The sequence below is a fragment of the Pogoniulus pusillus genome, chromosome 17 (genome assembly GCF_015220805.1).
Source record: "Pogoniulus pusillus isolate bPogPus1 chromosome 17, bPogPus1.pri, whole genome shotgun sequence".
In the NCBI taxonomy this organism is placed as follows: domain Eukaryota; kingdom Metazoa; phylum Chordata; class Aves; order Piciformes; family Lybiidae; genus Pogoniulus; species Pogoniulus pusillus.
The window spans coordinates 16,587,023-16,606,260 of record NC_087280.1 but is presented as its reverse complement, the minus strand read 5'-3'; the positions used below and the strand labels follow the sequence as shown (position 1 = coordinate 16,606,260).

Sequence of the window (19,238 nt, the reverse complement as noted above, 5' to 3'; positions counted from 1 at the left end):
GGTTGGATGAGGGCCTCAGCAACCTGGCCTAGTGGAAGGTGTCCCTGCCCATGGCAGGGGGGTGGGACTGGATGATCTTTAAGGTCCCTGGCAAGTGAAGCCATTCTATGATTCTATCATTTCTCTTGGAAATTGCCACGAAAGACCATGGAGGTTCACGTATAGGCATTCAAGCACCGCGGCTGCGGCCCTGGTTCTCTCATACAGCTCCTGACTGTCTTTCAGGCTCGGACCCGCTTTCCTCTGCTCGCTCCCGCCTATCCCTCAGCCGAGGCTCTGATTCCCTTAGGCTTAGCGTCTCCTTCCAGCTACCCTGCCGCCGCCCGCACCACCTCCTGCCCGATCTTTGCCCGCCCTCTGCCCGTCCCTCCACCGTGGCCCTGCCCCGTCGCACCGCCCTCGGCGCCCGGCGCAAGCGCTCTGGGAGGTGCGGGCCTGGCCGCGCGGCCGCCGCTTCCCGCCGCCGGAATGCTCCGCACGGAGAAGGTGCTGCAGCTGCGGGGCCAGCAGGGCCGCTCAGTGCGCGTCGTGCGGGAGCACTACCTGCGGCCCGACGTGCCCTGCCGCAGCGCCCTGTGCCGGGCCGCCTGCCCGCGCGGTGAGGGGGCTGGCGGCGGGTCGGGGCTCCGGGGGGAAGGGGCAGGGGGGTCCGGACTGCCAGCGCCGCGATCGGGCTGGGGACCGAGCCGTTGCGGTGGGCAGCTTGTCCCCGGGGCCCATGATGCCTCCTCTCCAAAGCTGATGCTGAGGGTGATCACGGCTAGAAGGTGATCCTCGGGCAGAGGGCGTTCCCTGGACGGAAGGTGTTCCCTGGGCAGAGGTTATTCCCTAGGCATAGGTCCTCCCAGGGCAGAAGGCGATCCCCGGGCACAGGGTAATCCCTGAGTGGAGGTGACCCACACGGCCTTGCCTTGGATGGGTGCCGGGAGCGGGGCAGATAGAGACCGGTGGGACCTGGAGGGGGTGCAGAGAGCAACGAGCGGGACCTACGGTGAAGGAAGGAGAAATAACGACGGGAGCGAGCCAGAGGAGCGGAGGACCAGGGTGGTGTGCAGGTACCGGACACGTGTGGGCACCGGAGGTTTGTCCCAGGCTCTCCGCTGCCGTCTCTAGCCGGGTGGGAGTGGTGCTGAAGAAGAAACAAGTCAAACGGTACGAGGTCAAAGCTATAGCTGGACTACTCCTCAAAGCAAAGTCTTTCAGAGATCAACGAGGTATTAAGGGGTAAAGCGACTGCGAAGTTGGTTGTTTAACTGCCAGCAGTTTACAGACAGTGATAGAAGGGTAAAGGAATATACAAGTCTCCTGCTTCCCTTTTAAAAAAGACCTTTTACATCACATTCATTTCTGCAGGCTGCTGCTTTATAGAATGGAGTTACAGAATCAAATCTATACATACCTGTTAATTCTTACAGTGTGACCAAGCCATTTGTTATCTTGAAGCAATCCTGGTTGTGCACCAGCAGTTACTTCTGTTAATTAAATGTAGCTGTCTGTGTTCTGTCTGGCCATCTCAGACAGGAGAAGTCTGCCAGCCTCTCAGATATCTGGATTTGTTGTTGTTTCTACATACTGTGCTGCTATTTTGTGCATGGTAGATCATCATGTGACCTTTGGTTGATATTTCAAGGGTGGTTTTTTTGTTGTTGTTAACTAGCAGAATTTATTTGGTCCAGGAAACCAACTGGGCAAATAACTAACATAACAACCAGCCTACTTCAGTCAAACAGAATATTTGCTTACCTAAAAGAAAAGGTTGAGAGTTTTAATCAGTTCGATTCTGGTCTGTAATTGACAGAGATGTCACTGCTGGTGTAGGTGCAAATTGAGGGCAGAAGGTAGTGTAGTACATCACTGCTCTCTGGGATGTGGGGACTAGTGATAGTTTCTCATTCCTAATGTATTCCAATTGGTTATGAATTCCTTAAGGATAAGTTAGAGGCACATTCCAGAAGCAGAGTCTTGCCTCTCTTTCCATACCTAACTTCCCCTCTCCTTGACTTAAATGAGAGCCTCAATAACTTCTCTGGGCAACTTGTTCCAGTGCCTTACCACCCTCCTGGGGAAGAATTTCTTCCTAATGTCTAATCTCAGTCCAGCTCCTTCCAATTTAAAGACATTACTCCATGTCCTGTCACTACATGCCTTTGTGAAAAGTCCCTCTCCAGATCTCCTGTAGCCCCCTTGCTGCTCAAAGGCCTCGCTGGAGCAGCCCCAAGACTGCTCAAAGGTCTCCCTGGAGCCTTCTCCAGACTAAACAACCCCAGCTCTGTGGAAGCAGTGCAACAGAACTATGGTATCATTCTGTATCCCTTGAAAACGCTGTGGCAGGTCTGTGGTCGCCTTTTCATATGGATGTAGAGAAAAAGGGACTGTTACTTCCTTTTCATAAAGAAAGGACACACATTTCACACATTTGGGTAGAATTTGCACTAAATTTTGGCATCAGTGGATGCAAAAGGATTCTGTCACGAATTTTAGGGATTATACCACAGTAGTCATAATTTTGTTCATCAGCAGAAGAGCTATGTATAGCTTTGAGGGCACAGAAGTCCAATTTCCCGACATCCAAAAGTCTTTTTAAGCAAACAGTACTACAGCTGAAACTATAGACCTTTAAACTCTGGATTGTATTTCAGATGCCAAGCTGTTATCAGATGACGTTACGCATTACGTTGTCCCCGACTGCAAGATCGTTCAAGATTACCTTGAGATTCTCGAGTTTCCAGAGCTGAAAGGTATTATTTTCATGCAAACAGCGTGTCAAGCTGTGCAGCACCAAAAAGGACGCAGGTATTTATCCTGTAGCAACTTCTTTTTAATTGAAATTGAAGTAAAGATACTTTGCAAAATACATATTTAAGCACAGTAACCCAAAGTAAGCAAATAGACGGTGGTGGTTGTTTTGGTTTTAGGTCTTTCAGGTATCTTTTCAGGTAGGCACAAGCCCTACGAGGAGAGGCTGAGGGAGCTGGGATTGTTTAGCCTGGAGAAGAGGAGGCTCAGGGGTGATCTTATTGCTGTCTACAACTACCTGAGGGGTGGTTGTGGCCTGGAGGAGGTTGCTCTTTTCTCTCAGGTGGCCAGCACCAGAACGAGAGGACACAGCCTCAAGCTACGCCAGGGGAGATTTAGGCTGGAGCTGAGGAGAAAGTTCTTCACTGAGAGAGTCATTGGACACTGGAATGGGCTGCCTGGGGAGGTGGTGGAGTCGCTGTCCCTGGAGCTGTTCAAGGCAGGATTGAACATGGCACTTGGTGCCATGGTCTGGCCTTGAGCTCTGTGGTAAAGGGTTGGACTTGATGATCTATGAGGTCTCTTCCAACCTTGATGATACTGTGATACTATGATATCTTAATGTGGTTTTACAGAAGGGAGAGAACTGGGTTCAGTTCACTGTGATCTGTGGACATCAATGCTTGTCAATTTTTCACTTGATAGAAGCAATATTAAACTTGTAGCATTATTCACTGATCAGATGGCTTGTGACAGGAGACTTTTGCAGTAACAATGTATCATCTGCCACAACTAATTTACAGGCATGTTTCTGATTTGCTCTGTTAAAGACAGGGCCATTCTCTTTGGGGAGCAATTAATACTATTGTATCTTACTTAACCTATGTATCCATAACACCAGAAGCATCCATGACGGAAATTAGACAAGCTTGCTTACAGATGATGGCTTTATCATCAGTGGTGTAATTTAATGACTGCATTTCTTTGTGCATGACAGTACATTTCCTTAAGGTTTGCAGCTGTATTTTCATCTGGAGTAAAAAGCATTATCAAAAGAAAGCACAAGACTTTAAAAGGGTTTGGAGAACAGGTCTGATAAGGAGGGCAGAGGAAACTGGGTTTGTTTAGTCTGGAGAAAAGGAGGCTGAGGGGAGACCTTCTTGCTCTCCACAGCTACCTGAAAAGAGGTTGTAGTGAAACAAGATTGGTCTCCATACTAGCAAGTGATAGGATGAGAGGAAATGGCTGCAAGTTGCATCAGGGCAGGTTTACATTGGATATTAGAAGAAATTCTTTACTGAAACTCTTGTTGAAAATTGGAATAGGATGTCCAGGGAAGTACTTGATTCCTCATCCTTCAAGGTGTTTCAAAGAGGCAGAGATTTGGTGCTGAGGGACATGGTTTAGGGCCAGGCTTGGTAGTTATGTAGAAGTTGCATTTAACCTTAATGGTCTGGTTCTAACCAGAACAATTCTTTGATTCTGTTTTTCTTTTTTGTTTTCCAGACACTACAACAAGTTACGAAGTCTAGTCAAAGATGCTCGTCATGACTGCATTGTTTTTGCTAATGAATTCCACCAGCACTGTTACTTGCCAAGAGAGAAGGGAGAACCCATGGAGAAATGGCAGACCAGGTAGGACTATGCTGGACAACACTGTGACATTGTAGTTAGGAGTATTAGCATGCACTGGGTACCTAAGATTTCACGTTCTTGCTCTGCTTAGCTCTGGAACAGTTTGCAGTAAATGAAAGCCTAGACTCTGGTTTTGTGATTAATAAAGTGTCAACGTTGATTTCATAGGAAAATAGGCAAAGATGAAGCTAAAAAAGCAGCTCATTTTGAAGTTACACAGCCATTTTAAAGACTGCTTTAGCACAAACAGATCACACACACCTGGCTGAGCTGTTAGATTTAGTATTCAGTAGCTCACAAACACCACAGCATGGGAGTCCTGGCAGTTCCACTTGCCTTTGATAAACTTTCACTTAGAGAAATAATATGATGCAGGTTGGGCACAAGTGGATGTATTGAGGGGGGGGATCATTTTATTTTATTCTCAGTGCTTACGTACAGCACATAAAAATGTTTGCAGATACAAAGTTTATGTGGCTTGGCGTGTACATCTCAGAAGTGTGCCTGTTAACCCAGAATCTTGTTTATGGGAAGCCTGCAAATGCCTTACAAGTAGAAAATGAGATATGCCAGAAATCTGATTTCAAACTTTGCTGTTCTAGGAGTATTTACAACGCAGCAGTCTGGTATTATCATCACTGCTTGGGGCAGATGCCAGTTGTTATGGTAACAGAAGATGAAGATGCTATCAGGCAGTACGGAAATGAAACAGAAGGAGTGTTTGTGATTTCCTTCAAGGTAACATGCCAGAAAAATAAAAGAGTTCCTTTATGCTGCATCAAAATGATGAAGCAAGTACATTAAAGCCCAGTGTATACTGCAAATCATTTCAGAGTTCAGGTTTAGGAAAGCTATGATGCTAACTCATGTCTTTATTTATCAAAGAAAGCAAAGATGTCAGTCATGGGAATGTCATAAAAAATGGTGGCAGCGAGGAAAGTAGAGACTTGAAAAGAAAAACAGCTACTCTAAAGATAGAGGTCATCTTTCTTAGGAGCCCTTTTCATTGTTTTCTTTGGTTTTAAGGAATTTGGCATTGATGAACAGTGATCAGTTACTTCAGCCAGCTGTCTAAAGCTGTAGTGCAGGCAGACCATAAACAGATGGAGCCTAAATATCCATCAGCATTATTCTGCCAGTTTACTTTATTCCTGACTACTTAGGACAGAGTGATGTGTGAGAAGATAATTCTTTCTGCATTGCATTGTTGATCTTTGATACTGCTTGCATTTAGCACGATACATGGTTTGGAGGTTTCTATTTAGTTGTGAAAGGGTGTTGAGTAAAACCAGGATCAAACATTTACCTTAAAACTATATAAAGAGAGGTAATTCTTTGTTTTGTTGGGGTTTTTTTATTTCCACGAGGCAATGGAAAGTGGCCCAAATGTAGCATATAAACTCATATAAAAGGTGTAAAAACAATCATGGGTTGTAAGTGTGATTTTTCTGCTCTGGCATGTTACAAGTAAAAGTAAAGGTTTGTGACTCTCTAGGATGCTCTCTTAATAGTCATGCCTCCTTGGTTGTACTCAGCAAATGAGTTAAGTGGAATGAATCTGTGGTGGTCAGAGCAGACACACTGAACCGGAAGAAACTTGATTGAGATTAAACTTTAGGAGGAAATTCTTCCCCATGATGATGGTGAGGCACTGGAACAGGTTGCCCAGAAAAGTTGTGGAGGATCCAGTCCTGGATGCATTCAAAGCCAGGCTGGATGTGGCCTTGAGCAACCTGGTCTAGTAGGAGGTGTCCCTGCCCGTGCATGGGGTTTGTAACAAGCTGATCTTTGCAACCCAAACCATTCTGTGATTCTGTGATTACCACTCAGTAGTGCTCTTTGTGTACCACCTGTGAGGCAGCTCTTGTCCATTCGGGGCTTTCCTAATGTGTTATTAAAGGAACAGAGACCTTTCAATAATTGTTTATATGTGTGCATACAGAATTACTTGGATAACTTTTGGCCTGACTTAAAAGCTGCCCATGAACTCTTTGACTCAATACTTCAAGCTCAGCGTGAACGAGAGAATGAAAGCCAAGAAAATAAGGGGAAAGAATATCCTGAGCACTTACCTCTGGAAATATTGGAGGCTGGGATCAAATCTGGAAGATACAGACAGGTAATTTGCTGTATAAAAAGCACACACAGAACAGTGCAGTCTGGTGCTTGGTTCCCAATTAGACTGAATAAAAAAATAGTGCTATAGTAGGAAGAGAGGAAGAGAACAAAAAAGCAAGAGTTAGAGGAAGGGATTAGGAATCTCAGAATCTCTCTCCTGCTTCTTCTTGTGAACATGTGGGTTTTTTTCTCTTGGAGAAGTTAAAATGAGAATTTGTTATTGAGGATCTTAAATTTGCTATGGATTTTTCTTGGTGCTGATATATGATATACCTATAAATTGAGAAACCAGGTGTGATATGAAGCAACTAGATGTCATTCTTAAATATAAATAATGTTGCACAAGGGCAGCATTTCTTACTTCATTTGCACAGAGATCTCTCAGTAAAATTGATTTATTATTTTATGGCTGTTCAGGGCCTTAATATGGATTGTTGGTGGACAAGTGTCCTCCTCTTAAAAATAATTTAAAGAATTAGAGTTTGGTAGTTTATTCCTTTCTTGAGAATTTCACCAGCAAAGAGAGAATAGTATATGAACAGAAAGAGTGAGACTTGTAGGAGTAACTCCAGATTCCATACTGAGGCTGGCAGCAGAAGTAATTCACACTGCCTCTGCTTTTAATTAAAGGGCCTTTACCATCTTACAATTAAATTGAGCATTAAAAGAACTTGCAGTTCCTTCCCACAAGCAAGTACTTGAAGTTCTGCATTGTACATTTCCCCCTATAGAGAGAACAGCTGTGTTCAAAATAACCTGCATACCAATAAAACCTGCTAATTTATCTCAAAAGTAATGATAAACCAAAAAAATGTTACACTTTAGGAGGCTAACTGTTCCATTCTATTGACCAGTTTGTTTTCTTTTAGGGAACACTGAATGTCAATAAGCACAGAGCACAACTGGAAGCTTTTGTTCGACTTCAGGGGTTTGCCAGCAAAGAAACAGGTGAAAAAAAAGATGCCTCAATGCCTTTTTGACACTGCTTATGCTTTTTTACCTGAAGCCATGTAGCCATATCTATGTAGCTGTTCACATGTTAAGATGAAAGCTAAGGTACTTCAATACTTGGGTTATTATCATGGACCAGAAAAGAGGCTGAAGGTGAACCCAGAGGATGGTCCTTGTGAGAAACCAGTAGCTTTTACATCCTACTTCTTAGTACCTTTTGGCCATGTTTAGGACTTGTCCTGCTAACAGGTTCCCCTAGACCTCTTCTGAAGTTGAATACTGAGGCAAGTTGTTACCTGTCTGCTTTGCTCATTTGGCTGAAATCAGTGTTTGCATAGATAGGGGCAGAATTAGGAAGTTGATCATTGTGAACATAATAGGAGAAATGACTTTTGGATCAGATTAGAACTCAAATATTGCCTTTCTGGTATGACTTAGGGATAACCATAGAACCACAGAATTGTTCAGGTAGGAAGAGACCTTCAAGGTCAAGTCCAACCATTAACCCAACACTGCCAGGTCACCACTAAACCATGGCATTCAGCATCATGTCTACATGGCTTTAAATCCCCCCAGGGGGTGACAACCATTTCTGGAAGGAAATTATTCCTAATATCCAACCTTAACCTCCCCTAGTGCAACCTGAGGCTGTTTGCATTTGTCCAGTCACTTGTTTCTTGAGAGAAGAGACCAACTCCCACCTGGCTCCAACCTTTTTTCAGGGAGTTGTAGAAAGCCAGAGGGTCTCTCCTGAGCTTCCTTTTCTCCAGGCTGAACAACCCTTGAAAGAACAGCCCATTATCCCTGCACAGATACATTGTCCCATCTTCCAGTACCAGGTACTCCCAAGTGTTCCTTGTGACACACACTGTAATCAAACCAGTATTTAGTGCACCTATCATTGTTTTAAAACTGGTTTTATTCAGCACTCTGCCCAGAATCCTGTGGCAGTGGTTTCCATGATAAAGCTATGTTGTGTGTTTTCATGCTGCTAAGGACAATGAACTCATCCCAGCCTAGACTGCTTTGTACCCCAGGAGTTCACTTACAGAATTGCTTAATGTCTATTTAAAATTTTTCTAAGTTCTAATTTTCTTGCAATATTAATTACTTGCCAGAGGTCCTTTTGGGAAGACGTCATGTGGCAAATGTTTTTTTTTCTTGATTTCAGCAGAATACTGACAAGAGCAGAGGGGTTTGACTTGTTGAGTTCTATTTCTTGCTATTTTAAATTTAGAACTTCAAGGTGACATCCTTATTTATGGGGCCAGAGCTCGAAATCGTGCCATCCATGGTGATGTGGTAGCTGTGGAGTTACTGCCTTTGCAGGAATGGAAAGGAAGGACTGTTGCCCTTTGTGAAAATGAGAGTGAGGATAAAGCCCCTGCTGAGACCACTGGTGACCCTATGCCCACAGGTATCATGTTTTGTTAAGATCACCTCACTTCCTGGGTCCATGCTGTGTGGTACTGTTATTTTATGGTCCCTTGTCTCAATTTGTGTGTCTGTGTTTAGCCTCCATCCAGGGCTAAAATCTAGCAGTTGCTCTATCACTTAATGACCACTCCTTGGCAGAGAAGGGAAACTGGAAAAAGGAGAGGAGAGAAGACCCATGGATTGAAATGAAAACAGATATAGCAAAGCAGCCAAACTGACCACAATGCAAATATAAAGTTATACTCAGCCCAGCAAGAGTAGGGTGGATGCAATGAACAGGGAGGCAGCAAAATAAAAAAGAGGAACTGAAACAAGAGCCCAAACAGGAAGCTCCACTCTCAGCAGACTTCCCCCTTAACATTGTGCAGGACGTTTCTGGTCTGGGATACACCCGTGGCCAACTCAGCTCAGCCGCCCCGGCTGAGTCCAAACTGCTAACGGCCTGCAGCCCGTGGTGGGGCTGGGATTCTGCCCCAGCTAAGCCAGGACACTGTGATTCTCACATTTTGTGCACCATGGGAAATGTAAATGACAATCCCAAATGAAAGCATTCTGACATTCCAACCAGAAGGCCACTAGATTCTTTCTATATGCTCTTTTTTTCTTGATTTTCAACAGAAATAGATGAATTATTGTAGCTTTCTTCCTAAAGTACTGAGTTGACAGTGCTTTGCTAGTCACACATGTATTGTCACTCTTCACAGCTCTTGGACAGACCAGCTGCCATGCTAGTACATACCAGCTTCCCAAAGTGTGCCCTCAGCTCCCACTGTCACTGTTGAGTCTACAGAAAAGTTAACAGCATCCTTTGAATTCCTTGATGACAAAGAATGCTCAAGATGAAAACATTTTTTGTTAGGTGAAGAAGTATCCACCTCCTGTTACAGTGTGACATGTGGGAGTCTTAGATGAAAAGACTACTCTGCAGGTACAGCTACCTCTTGCTGAGATCAGAGTTAAAAGTTCTAGGAGGTTAATTCTTTTCCTGCAAGAAGATGCTGATTAATATTGATATTTGCCATTCAGAATTGTATTTTGTACTACACTTGGCCTCCTTTCAGTAGTAATGGGAGTCTCTCTGAAGAATTCCTATTCTGTATCAGTTGAAATCTATACAATGGGCTAGTCACATAAATAAAGCTCATTAAAATCTGTCTCTTCCAATGGTAACTTAAAACAAACTTGTAGTGTTGTCTGCATACCATATGTTGCTGGCAACTGTAATACAGATTTGTGGACACTTCAGTGCTTGTTACAAAGCCGTGAATCTTCTGTGCCTCCTACATAGCTGCTTTCATGCTCCTATTTAATGTACAGCCAACAATGTCTCTCATTAAAAGGTAAAGTGGTTGGAATCGTTCAGAAGAACTGGAGGGATTATGTGGTCACTTTCCCTTCTAAAGAAGAGATCCAGCCTCAGAGCAGAAATGCTCAGAAAGTCCTTGTGACGCCTTGGGACTACCGAATTCCCAAAATCCGGATCAGCACCCAGCAGGCTGAAGCATTACAGGTAACTGGGCAGAAGAGTTCCTCTGTTCTGTGTTCCTGCGGGTGTTAGATGCTCTAATGATGTTTCTTTAAGCAAAACCATGGCTAAAGCCATTAGTAAAGTGAAATCTGTGAGAGTAGTTCATTTCTGCCTTGGAGGAACATGTTTATATCCTGTCAAAACCACATCAGTTTTAGTTGATAAAGCTTCTTTGAGATTGGGATTTGGGCCACAATCCAGGTACCCTGAGCGTTTTATGTACTTCTTGCTGTGATTTTTTCTCTCATAAATTAAAGGTAATATGAGAGGTATAAATCATAATAGCCCTTGTGGCTTTATCAGATCTATGACTATGTAGAACTGTGATAAAAGTAAGGAGAACTTTCCAACAACTTGATCATGAATTGTGATGATTAGCCTGCCATTGCTGTAGGAAGAAGAAAAATGGGTGGGTTTGTTTCTAGCTGCTTTTACCTTGTAGTTAAGCACTTCTTCACAGACAAAAAGTAAATTCTAACTGTGCACTTTCTGCTGTAAGATTCTTTGTGTACATCTTGGGTTTGCTTTTGTTTTTAACACTTCAAGACAGATTCTCCATAGAATGACCCCCAAGTGGGATCCGGAAAGAAATTAAATTCTCAGTATTTATTTGTGTGTTTCTCATCGTGGGTTTCATTTTCCTTTCTCTAACGTTTTTGGAGATGCCAGTCTTTGATAGCTTTGCTTACCCCTGAAGGGTGTTCATATCAACTGCCTGTCAGGAGCAGACTGCTACTCTAACAGAACTGTCTTGCTGCAGGACTATAGAGTTGTTGTGCGTATCGATTCCTGGGAGTCAACTTCTGTGTACCCAAATGGACACTTCGTGAGAGTTCTAGGAAGAATTGGAGATCTTGAGGGGGAAATTGCAGCCATTCTGGTAGAGAACAACATTTGTGTTGCCCCTTTCTCAGAAATTCAGGTTGGTCTTTGTGACTGGATGCATTTTTCTTTGTTGATTTCCAGGTTCTTGTCTCTCAAAGAGGGGGCACCCTCTTATAGCTGAATTATTGTCAACAGGTTTGGAAATTCAAAAACTTTGTAGATTATTTTCCTGGACTTACTTTCTTTTTCTGGACTTTTCATCAGTGGTTCTATAGACACTACGAATTTTCAACGTAAGTGCTTTTAAGGTAATCTGTTTGCTGTGAGGAGGAGGCAGTCCTGCTTTAGCAGGGGTATTGAACTAGATCCCGAGGTCATTTCAGTTCCCACCATTCTGGGACTTTGGGATTACAAACTCTTCATTTTCATTTGAGGTAGACTTTTAAGATTTGCTGCCTTTAATGTGTTTATTGTGCTGATCCTAAAGGCCTGGTCCTGCTGAAATCTTTCTCTTAAATCCTTTTGTCTTCAACTGGGAGGAGAAGCAGCTCTCAGAGAGAATTTTCTACTTATACCTACAAGTAATTGAAAGAAAAAGAAGGTAAAAAAAAATTGGCAGTTGTTATGTTTGCCAGAGCTGCAGTATCACCCTAGTTGCATCAGATATTAATAATATATGTAGGATTCTTTTCAGTTCTGTTTCATATTTTCCATAAAGCAAATGTAAGAGATTGGTTTGGGAAATGCTTATAATTGGCCAGGATGGTAGAGTACACAAAATAACAAACACTGCAGAGAAGGACCAGCCAATTAAATCTAACTTGCCGGCTTCTTTTTGTAGCAAAGACGTAACTGTATGTCCGTCAATAATGTTTTTGTACAGATGAGTGAAATGCCTGTGAGTTCTGCAGAGAATCCCTGGAAAGTGAATCCAGAGGAGTTTAAAAAACGCCTAGACTTGAGAGATACACATTTGATATTCAGCATTGACCCAAAAGGCTGTGAGGATGTGGATGACGCGCTGTCTGTCAGAGCACTGCCCAACGGGGATCTCGAGTTAGGTGTTCACATTGCAGACGTCACACATTTTGTGGCAGCAAATTCTTACACAGATGTTGAAGCCAGAGCGAGGTAAGTGATTTCCTAAAAAGGGGAAAATTTATGGAGATGCCTTAGGGAAAGATTGGAAGAGAGGAATCGTTTTTTCAAGTCATGGAAAGAACTTATTAAAGCTAATATATAACTAATGGTGCTCTGGTTTTATTGGATAAAAAGGCATGCTGGGGAAGAAGCTTTCTAACCTACCTTCACCCTTTGACTATGAAATTGCTCAACAGAGTTATGGTTTAAGTTAACTTCCCCTAATCACTACTGTTTGCTTTATAATCTACCTGAACAGGAGTGATCTGAAGTATTTAGACCACTTGTTTGCATTCCAAGGGAGACGAATCTTCACACAAATACCCACAGAATGGAATTAAGTCTTAATTTCGTTCTAGAAGTATTTGCCAAGCTTATGTTTTAACATTCACTCTCATGTTTTAATATGCCAAATATTCCATTCTTTGTTTTGTGTGTGCTGTTGCCACTGTTTTGAACTTAAACTGCTGGCTTACTTTATGAAATGTTCTCTCTGTAGATGCAAAGACGTGTAAACTGTAGAGACATGTTTGATGTAGCTTTGGTGATCTCTTCTTAGCTGAGCATGTTTTGTGCAGCCCTAGCTCTGGCCTTAATGGTAGTTGAAGATGATGCCACAAATGGAGATAGACACCAGTGGGTCTTTGTGAATAGAGCACTAAATGTATTTTATTCCTCAGGGCAACAACTTACTATTTAGCGGATCGCCGTTACGACATGCTGCCCTCCGTCCTGAGTGCTGATGTCTGCTCTCTTCTCAGTGGAGTTGATAGGTAAGATTTTGGGTACTAACTGCTTATGCTCTTTGTAACTTTGGCTGCTGTTTGTAAGCCAAGTAGCAGGAATCAAAAACAGCTGAAATGCAGGTGGTACAATCACTGTCTCATCCTCTGCTAATGTTTATCTGTGCCCTTAGCAATTTGCTTTATATTTAAACAGCAGCCTGAAGGTAAAGGCATTTTTGTTCTGCTTGCAGCCTTGTGAATGGTCATGATTTTCACTGTTGTCCTACTGTCAGACATGCCATTACCCCACTTTAGTACAATTTACAGCTGGCCTGAGGATGTGCAGAGTGCAGATGTGGGCATTGTGGATACATCTGACTGATAAAATAAAAATGAATAAAAATAACTCTTGCAGTGTAGTTATAGTTTAGAATAGATGTGGCCCATTACTCTTTGGGGTACTCTGCTGATGGATTGAAAACACTGTGGATGTAGCTGGTCCTCATTTATTGAGTTGTGACAGACAAGATTGAGAGGCAAGTGGCATTGCTGAGTGTCAGGTTATGGGTAGGATCCCAATGTCTGCCTGTGAGAGGCTGGTTGCTGGTTTTTGGTTCATGAAGAAAAAGATATTACCAGTAAAAGAAAAAAAAAACAGAATAAAGCTTGTAGATTTGTAACAGTTGTGCTTGAAATGTTATTTTAAGTCACCCAGAACTATTAATAGACTTGTGATCTTGTCTTTAAGGTATGCTGTAAGTGTCTTGTGGGAACTAGAGAAAGAATCCTACGAAGTGCTGAGAGTTTGCTACAACAAGAGCATCATCCGCTCGGCGTACAAGCTAGAGTATGAGGCAGCACAGGGATTATTAGATGGAGACAGCAATGTTGTTAATGATATCCTGGAACTGAAGGACTTGGATGAAAGAACAAGACAGAAGAAGTTGGCTGAACTGGTTTGGGCAGTATCGAAACTCACCGATATAGCCCGACACGTTCGAGCTAAGCGGGACAGCCGTGGTGCTCTGGAGCTAGAGGGGGTAGAAATCCGAGTGCAGCTGGATGATAAACACAATATCCATGATCTCATCCCCAGGCAGCCGCTGGAGGTGCACGAGACTGTAGCGGAATGTATGATTCTTGCCAACCACTGGGTGGCAAAAAAGATTTCAGAACATTTTCCTTGTCAGGCTTTGCTGCGCCAACACCCTCCTCCACGGCAGGAATTTTTCACTGAGCTTCGAGAATGTGCCAGTGCCAAAGGTTTCTCCATGGACACAAGGTATCTTTTATCCCTTCTCTTAAGTGCTTTAATTAAGGTCAAGCAATTTACTGTTTGGCTAGGCTATTGTCACAGACCATCACACAGAATTCCAGCATGGTGGGGGTTGGAAGGGACCTCTGGAGATCATCCAGTCCAGCCCCCTCCCAAAGCAGGGTCATCCACAGCAGGTTGCCCAGGATCACAATGTCCAGGTGAATTTGGAATCTCTCCAGAGAGGGAGGCTCCACAACTTCTCTGGACAGCTTGCTCCAGGGCTTCAGCACCCTCACAGCAAAGCAGTTTCTCCTTAACAGACACAGCAAAGCAATTCTACATAAAATGTGACCATAGCTTTCTGTCAGTGGGAGATGATGTTCTGAACAGGAGATGCCACTCATAGCAGTGTCTGAATAATTTTAGACATACTCAAACAGAATCTCTGGGTAAGCTCTGTAACAGCCTTGTTTGCACCCTATTTCCTGTAATAGTGCCAGAGGGTATGTGTTTAAATCCAGTTAATTCTGTGCAACAGGGTCCTTTTAAATCACTTAAAACAATTGAGAATTACTTTGTCACTTCTGGCTGTGAGTTTCATCATGTGGGAAGGCATTTCTGGATACCACAGAGTGTGAAAGGCATCGGTTGTGCCTCCTTTTACTTGCATGTCAGTTTGTCCCATTTGTGCTGTCCTGTACAGAGCAGCTTTTGGACAGGCTTGCTGTTTTGCACAGCACAGATGGAGTTTTGCTCCGGTCCCTCTTGGTTGTCCAGGATGTGGGAGACTGGGCAGAAGAGCTGTTACCAAACTGTGTGGAATGTTTTAGTGTCATTTTGCTTGCCTTTCATAGTTCTGATAACCGTTAATTTTGAGGTGCTTGTGTAGGCTGTTTGTAACTAGAAGCTATTTTGAGCACAGACAGCCTAGTTTTCTTCACAAGTAACACTTTTTTGGCAGGTCTAACAAAGCTCTGGCTGAGTCTCTGGATAAAGCAAATGACCCCTTGGATCCAATTGTAAACATGCTGCTGCGGTCCATGGCCACTCAGGCCATGTCTAATGCTCTCTACTTCTCAACTGGCTCATGTCCTGAGCAGGAGTTCCATCATTATGGTATCTTGGCACTTTGGTTCTTACCCTGTTCCTGTTGCTACTTCTGTTATGCATGAGGCAATTGATCCTTGACACCTCCTTTTTCACGTGCAGGACTTGCTCTGGAGAAGTACACTCATTTCACCTCTCCCATTAGAAGATATGCTGATATAGTTGTCCACAGACTCTTGACGGCAGCAGCTCTGAGTGAAGCTAAAGGTGATGTTAAGGATGATGTGTTCAGTGACAAGGACCTTCAGGAACTGTGCAAACACATTAATAACAGAAACAGGGTAAGGTGGTCACTGTGCAGCTGTGTTTGGATGGTACACAACAGAACAGTGCTCACTGTGGTTTTGAGTGCTGTGACATAGTGTCATGCATTTTGATTTATAATCCTTTGAGGGTTTTGCACTTAAATACCAAATTTCTGAGAGTGGTTGTAAAAGTGACTTCATATTGCATCTGTTGTATATAAAAAGGAATCATAGAATCATTTTGACTGGAGAAGACCTTTAACATCATAGAATGCAACTGTTAACCAAACTCTACCAAGTCTGGTGCTAAACCATGTCCCTCAGCAACACATCTTTGCAGCTTTTAAATCCCTCCAGGTATGGGGATTCAACTGTCTCCATGGAGAGTCTGTTCCAGGGCCTGGCAGCCCTTCTGGGGATGGAATTTTTCCTTATGTCCAACCTAAACCTCCCTTAGTGTATCTTGAGGCCATTTCCTCTCATCCTGTAACTTGAGACTGGCCCCCACCTCACTACAAATTTCATGTTAAATGTGATTTTTGCAAGTAACTAATGGGATAAAGAAATGATGGAAATGAAAGCCAAACAAGCTCATTCTAATACTCCTGTAGGTAGTTATGTCTTCTCTTTTTTGGGGGGGAATGCTTGCAGGCAGCCCAGCATGCTCAGAAGCAGTCCACAGAACTCTTCCAGTGCATGTACTTCAAAGAGAAAGGCCCTGAAGCAGAGGAGCGTGACATAGCTGATGGAGTCATTTACTCAATCCGGACCAATGGTGTGCTGGTCTTTGTGCCCAGGTGAGCTGCTGAGAGCTTCGAGAGAAGACAGAGGTCTTAAGTTCTGTCAGAATACCTCTGGTTCCCGAGAAGGGAAGCGTTAATGGCATGGCCTGGTTGTCGTGCTTTGCCATGCATTAACTCCAAAATGGCCTTCCCCTGAGGAAGTGAGATGTGGTGCTGCAGTGTGTATTTATTTAGAAGGATATTTGCTGCTAGGGCAAAACTGGAATTTCTTTTTTTTAACTAGAGATTCTCAGGGCTCTTTTCCCTCAGCACAGGCAGCAGTTTCTGAGATGAGGACCCTTTTAACAGTTGCTCCTTATTGGAAGCAAGGAATCACAGAAACACAAAATACTAAGCATGTGAAAGAGACCTTCAGAGATCATTCAGTCCAAGCTGCCTGCCAAGGCAGAATCACCTAGGGCAACAGGATTACCTAGGAAAGCACAGAAGACATTTGCAAGGTTGGTTGTAGGAGTAAGACTCTTACAAGTGCCTGCATCTGAGCCCAGCCTGTGATTTGTTAGATAAAAACTCTTTGCACAAAGCTAATGTTACATTTTCATTTCTGAGCTTTTAAATCTGTATTTTAAAATACATTAAATGTGGTTTGCTCAGAAATTGACAGGTGAATGATGTTAGACAGCACTGGTCACTGTAGAACTGGAGAAAATTGCCTTTCATAAGGCTTAGCCAGCTCTTCAAAGCTTGGGGATGAGAGCAGCCTTTCCTCACCTCGCCCTTGCTGGCTTGGGACATTTTGGATTAGTTAATATTTGTGTCTGGACATGACTGGTAGCAGCACTGCTGTCTACCTAGCTAGCCAACAGGCATGGGAAAAGTGGCCATAGGAACTCTCCTTAAAACAAACAAACTAACCAAAACACATCCTGTGGGGGTAAGGTAAAGCAAACCACTATGTGAACACCCTGGATTTCCATGAATGCAACCAGGGGCTGCTTGATCCTGGCCACAGACTGAGGTAAGCCTGGACGTACATCAGCATGCTGTAGGCCTGTCCTCTCCAGCACTCTATGGGGCTTGGATGTGTGGCTGAGGAGCCAGAACCTGCCCAGCCACAAGAGGCTGCCCTCCAGAGAGCCCAGCACAAGCACACTGCTGGTCTTTCAGTAGCCTTTTTAAATGGAGAACCATTTCCTCCCAGTGGTGTCTGGAATAACCTGTAATGCTGCTTTTCCATCATCTGGCCATATCAAGCTCCACCCAGCACAAAAGATCATGGATCACTGACTGTTTTACTGCTTTCACAACACTCTAATTGCTGTCCTTATGCCAGCTTTGGTTAGGAGTTTCTTTTGCAACACCAATCAGCACCTCAGAAGCAGAATTATCAGTTTGCCCCTTTATGGTGCTTTTATATAATCCTAGCTGGCCCCCTGTTGGTTTCAAGAGGAAAAGAGCTGGTAAGAGTGAACATTGGTGAATATCTTCTCTCTGCTCATCTGTTTTTTGTAGATATGGAATCAAAGGTGCTGCATACATGAAAAACAAAGAAGGCTTAGTCATCTCTTGTCAAGGTGATGGGAACTGTGAGTGGAAGCCTGGATCACTGCAGCGCTCTCAGTGTAAAATTACTTCCACTACAACTACAGGAGAATCAGTTACATTAAGCCTTTTCGATCACATTACAGTGAGTATTTAACTTAGAGGAAGTAAAAGGAAAAAGCACCATCAGAAATAAAATATTATGTTGCTTTGCAGGTGAAAATACTTGTGCAGACTTCACGCTGCCATGCTGACACCATGAAGCTTGAGATAATGAAGAATGCACCATACAAGACCTCAGCCACAGAGGTCTCCCAGAAGAATTTCCGCATGTTGAAATCTGACCTAGTAAAAGAAGTTTGTCAGTCTGCAGAGGAAGCCCAACGTGCCCAGGAAAAGGCAAGAGCTGAAGTCATTGATGAAGACTATCAAGAGTACTGCCAGACCAAGGGACCCAGCCTGTACCAGCTGCTGGAGGAGATCAGAGATTTGGCCCTCCTTGATGTTTCATCTGACATCAGAACTTGAACTGGCAACATCTGCTTGTTGATGTTCTCTCCTCCTCACTTTGTATCATTGGTTTGAGTCATTCAGATTTTTAAAGCAGTCTATTTAACTAAAAGGACTTTTGATAAGAAACTGTCTATTTTAAATAATTATTTTTTTAAGTAACTATTTTTACCTGAATATGAACATGGATGAGTTTTTAAAATACTTTCTACATAAATGTCATCTTCCAGACTGAAGAGAGTGTGGTGAATATTTTTAACCATCAGTTACTTTCTCTTGTTGCCTGTAAATTAAGTTCTTAAAACCTAAGTACTTCCTCCAGGGGTTGGTTATCCTCCACTACTGTTTGGGGAGCTTAACTCATAGCTGCAAGGATATAAAAAGGAAACAGACTAATCTAGAATACAGAATATTGTTGACTGCAATCTCCCAGCTGCACATCTAGCATAAAATAACACCTGTTGATGAGCTCACTGCACCTGTGCCAAGTTCTGCTCTGGCTCTGTTAGGAACCCTGTATTGTGGGGAAGGGTAGTCTTAGGGCTTTACCATATGCTGAATTCTGTTCCTTCCACAACAGGGTAGAACAAGACTGTAAGAGGGTGAAACAGAGCCTCGGAGACACCAGTAGTTCTAACAGCCTCATACAAGAGCTTCAGGCTTGACTTCTGAAATTTAGTTACTCCCCTTTTGTAAGAAAAAGATCCAGGTACTTGATAAGTGAAAAAACTATCCAGG

The 19,238-nt window shown here is 43.3% G+C and overlaps 2 protein-coding genes across 2 annotated transcripts in view; one reads left to right on the top strand and one right to left on the bottom strand.

Annotated features, from left to right (window-relative positions):
• The window catches only part of MEGF11 (multiple EGF like domains 11), a 408,774-nt gene that overhangs the window by 342,838 nt on the left and 46,698 nt on the right, over positions 1-19,238 (bottom strand). The window lies entirely within an intron of this gene.
• Positions 434-18,736, top strand: DIS3L (DIS3 like exosome 3'-5' exoribonuclease). The gene is made up of 17 exons (XM_064157914.1): positions 434-598; positions 2,640-2,793; positions 4,243-4,371; positions 4,974-5,109; positions 6,314-6,490; positions 7,359-7,437; positions 8,678-8,857; positions 10,218-10,387; positions 11,166-11,327; positions 12,114-12,361; positions 13,051-13,143; positions 13,844-14,377; positions 15,315-15,469; positions 15,563-15,741; positions 16,357-16,502; positions 17,961-18,135; positions 18,207-18,736. The coding sequence occupies exons 1-17, from the start codon at positions 469-471 to the stop codon at positions 18,516-18,518; spliced, it is 3,159 nt and encodes a 1,052-aa protein (XP_064013984.1). The 5' UTR covers positions 434-468; the 3' UTR covers positions 18,519-18,736.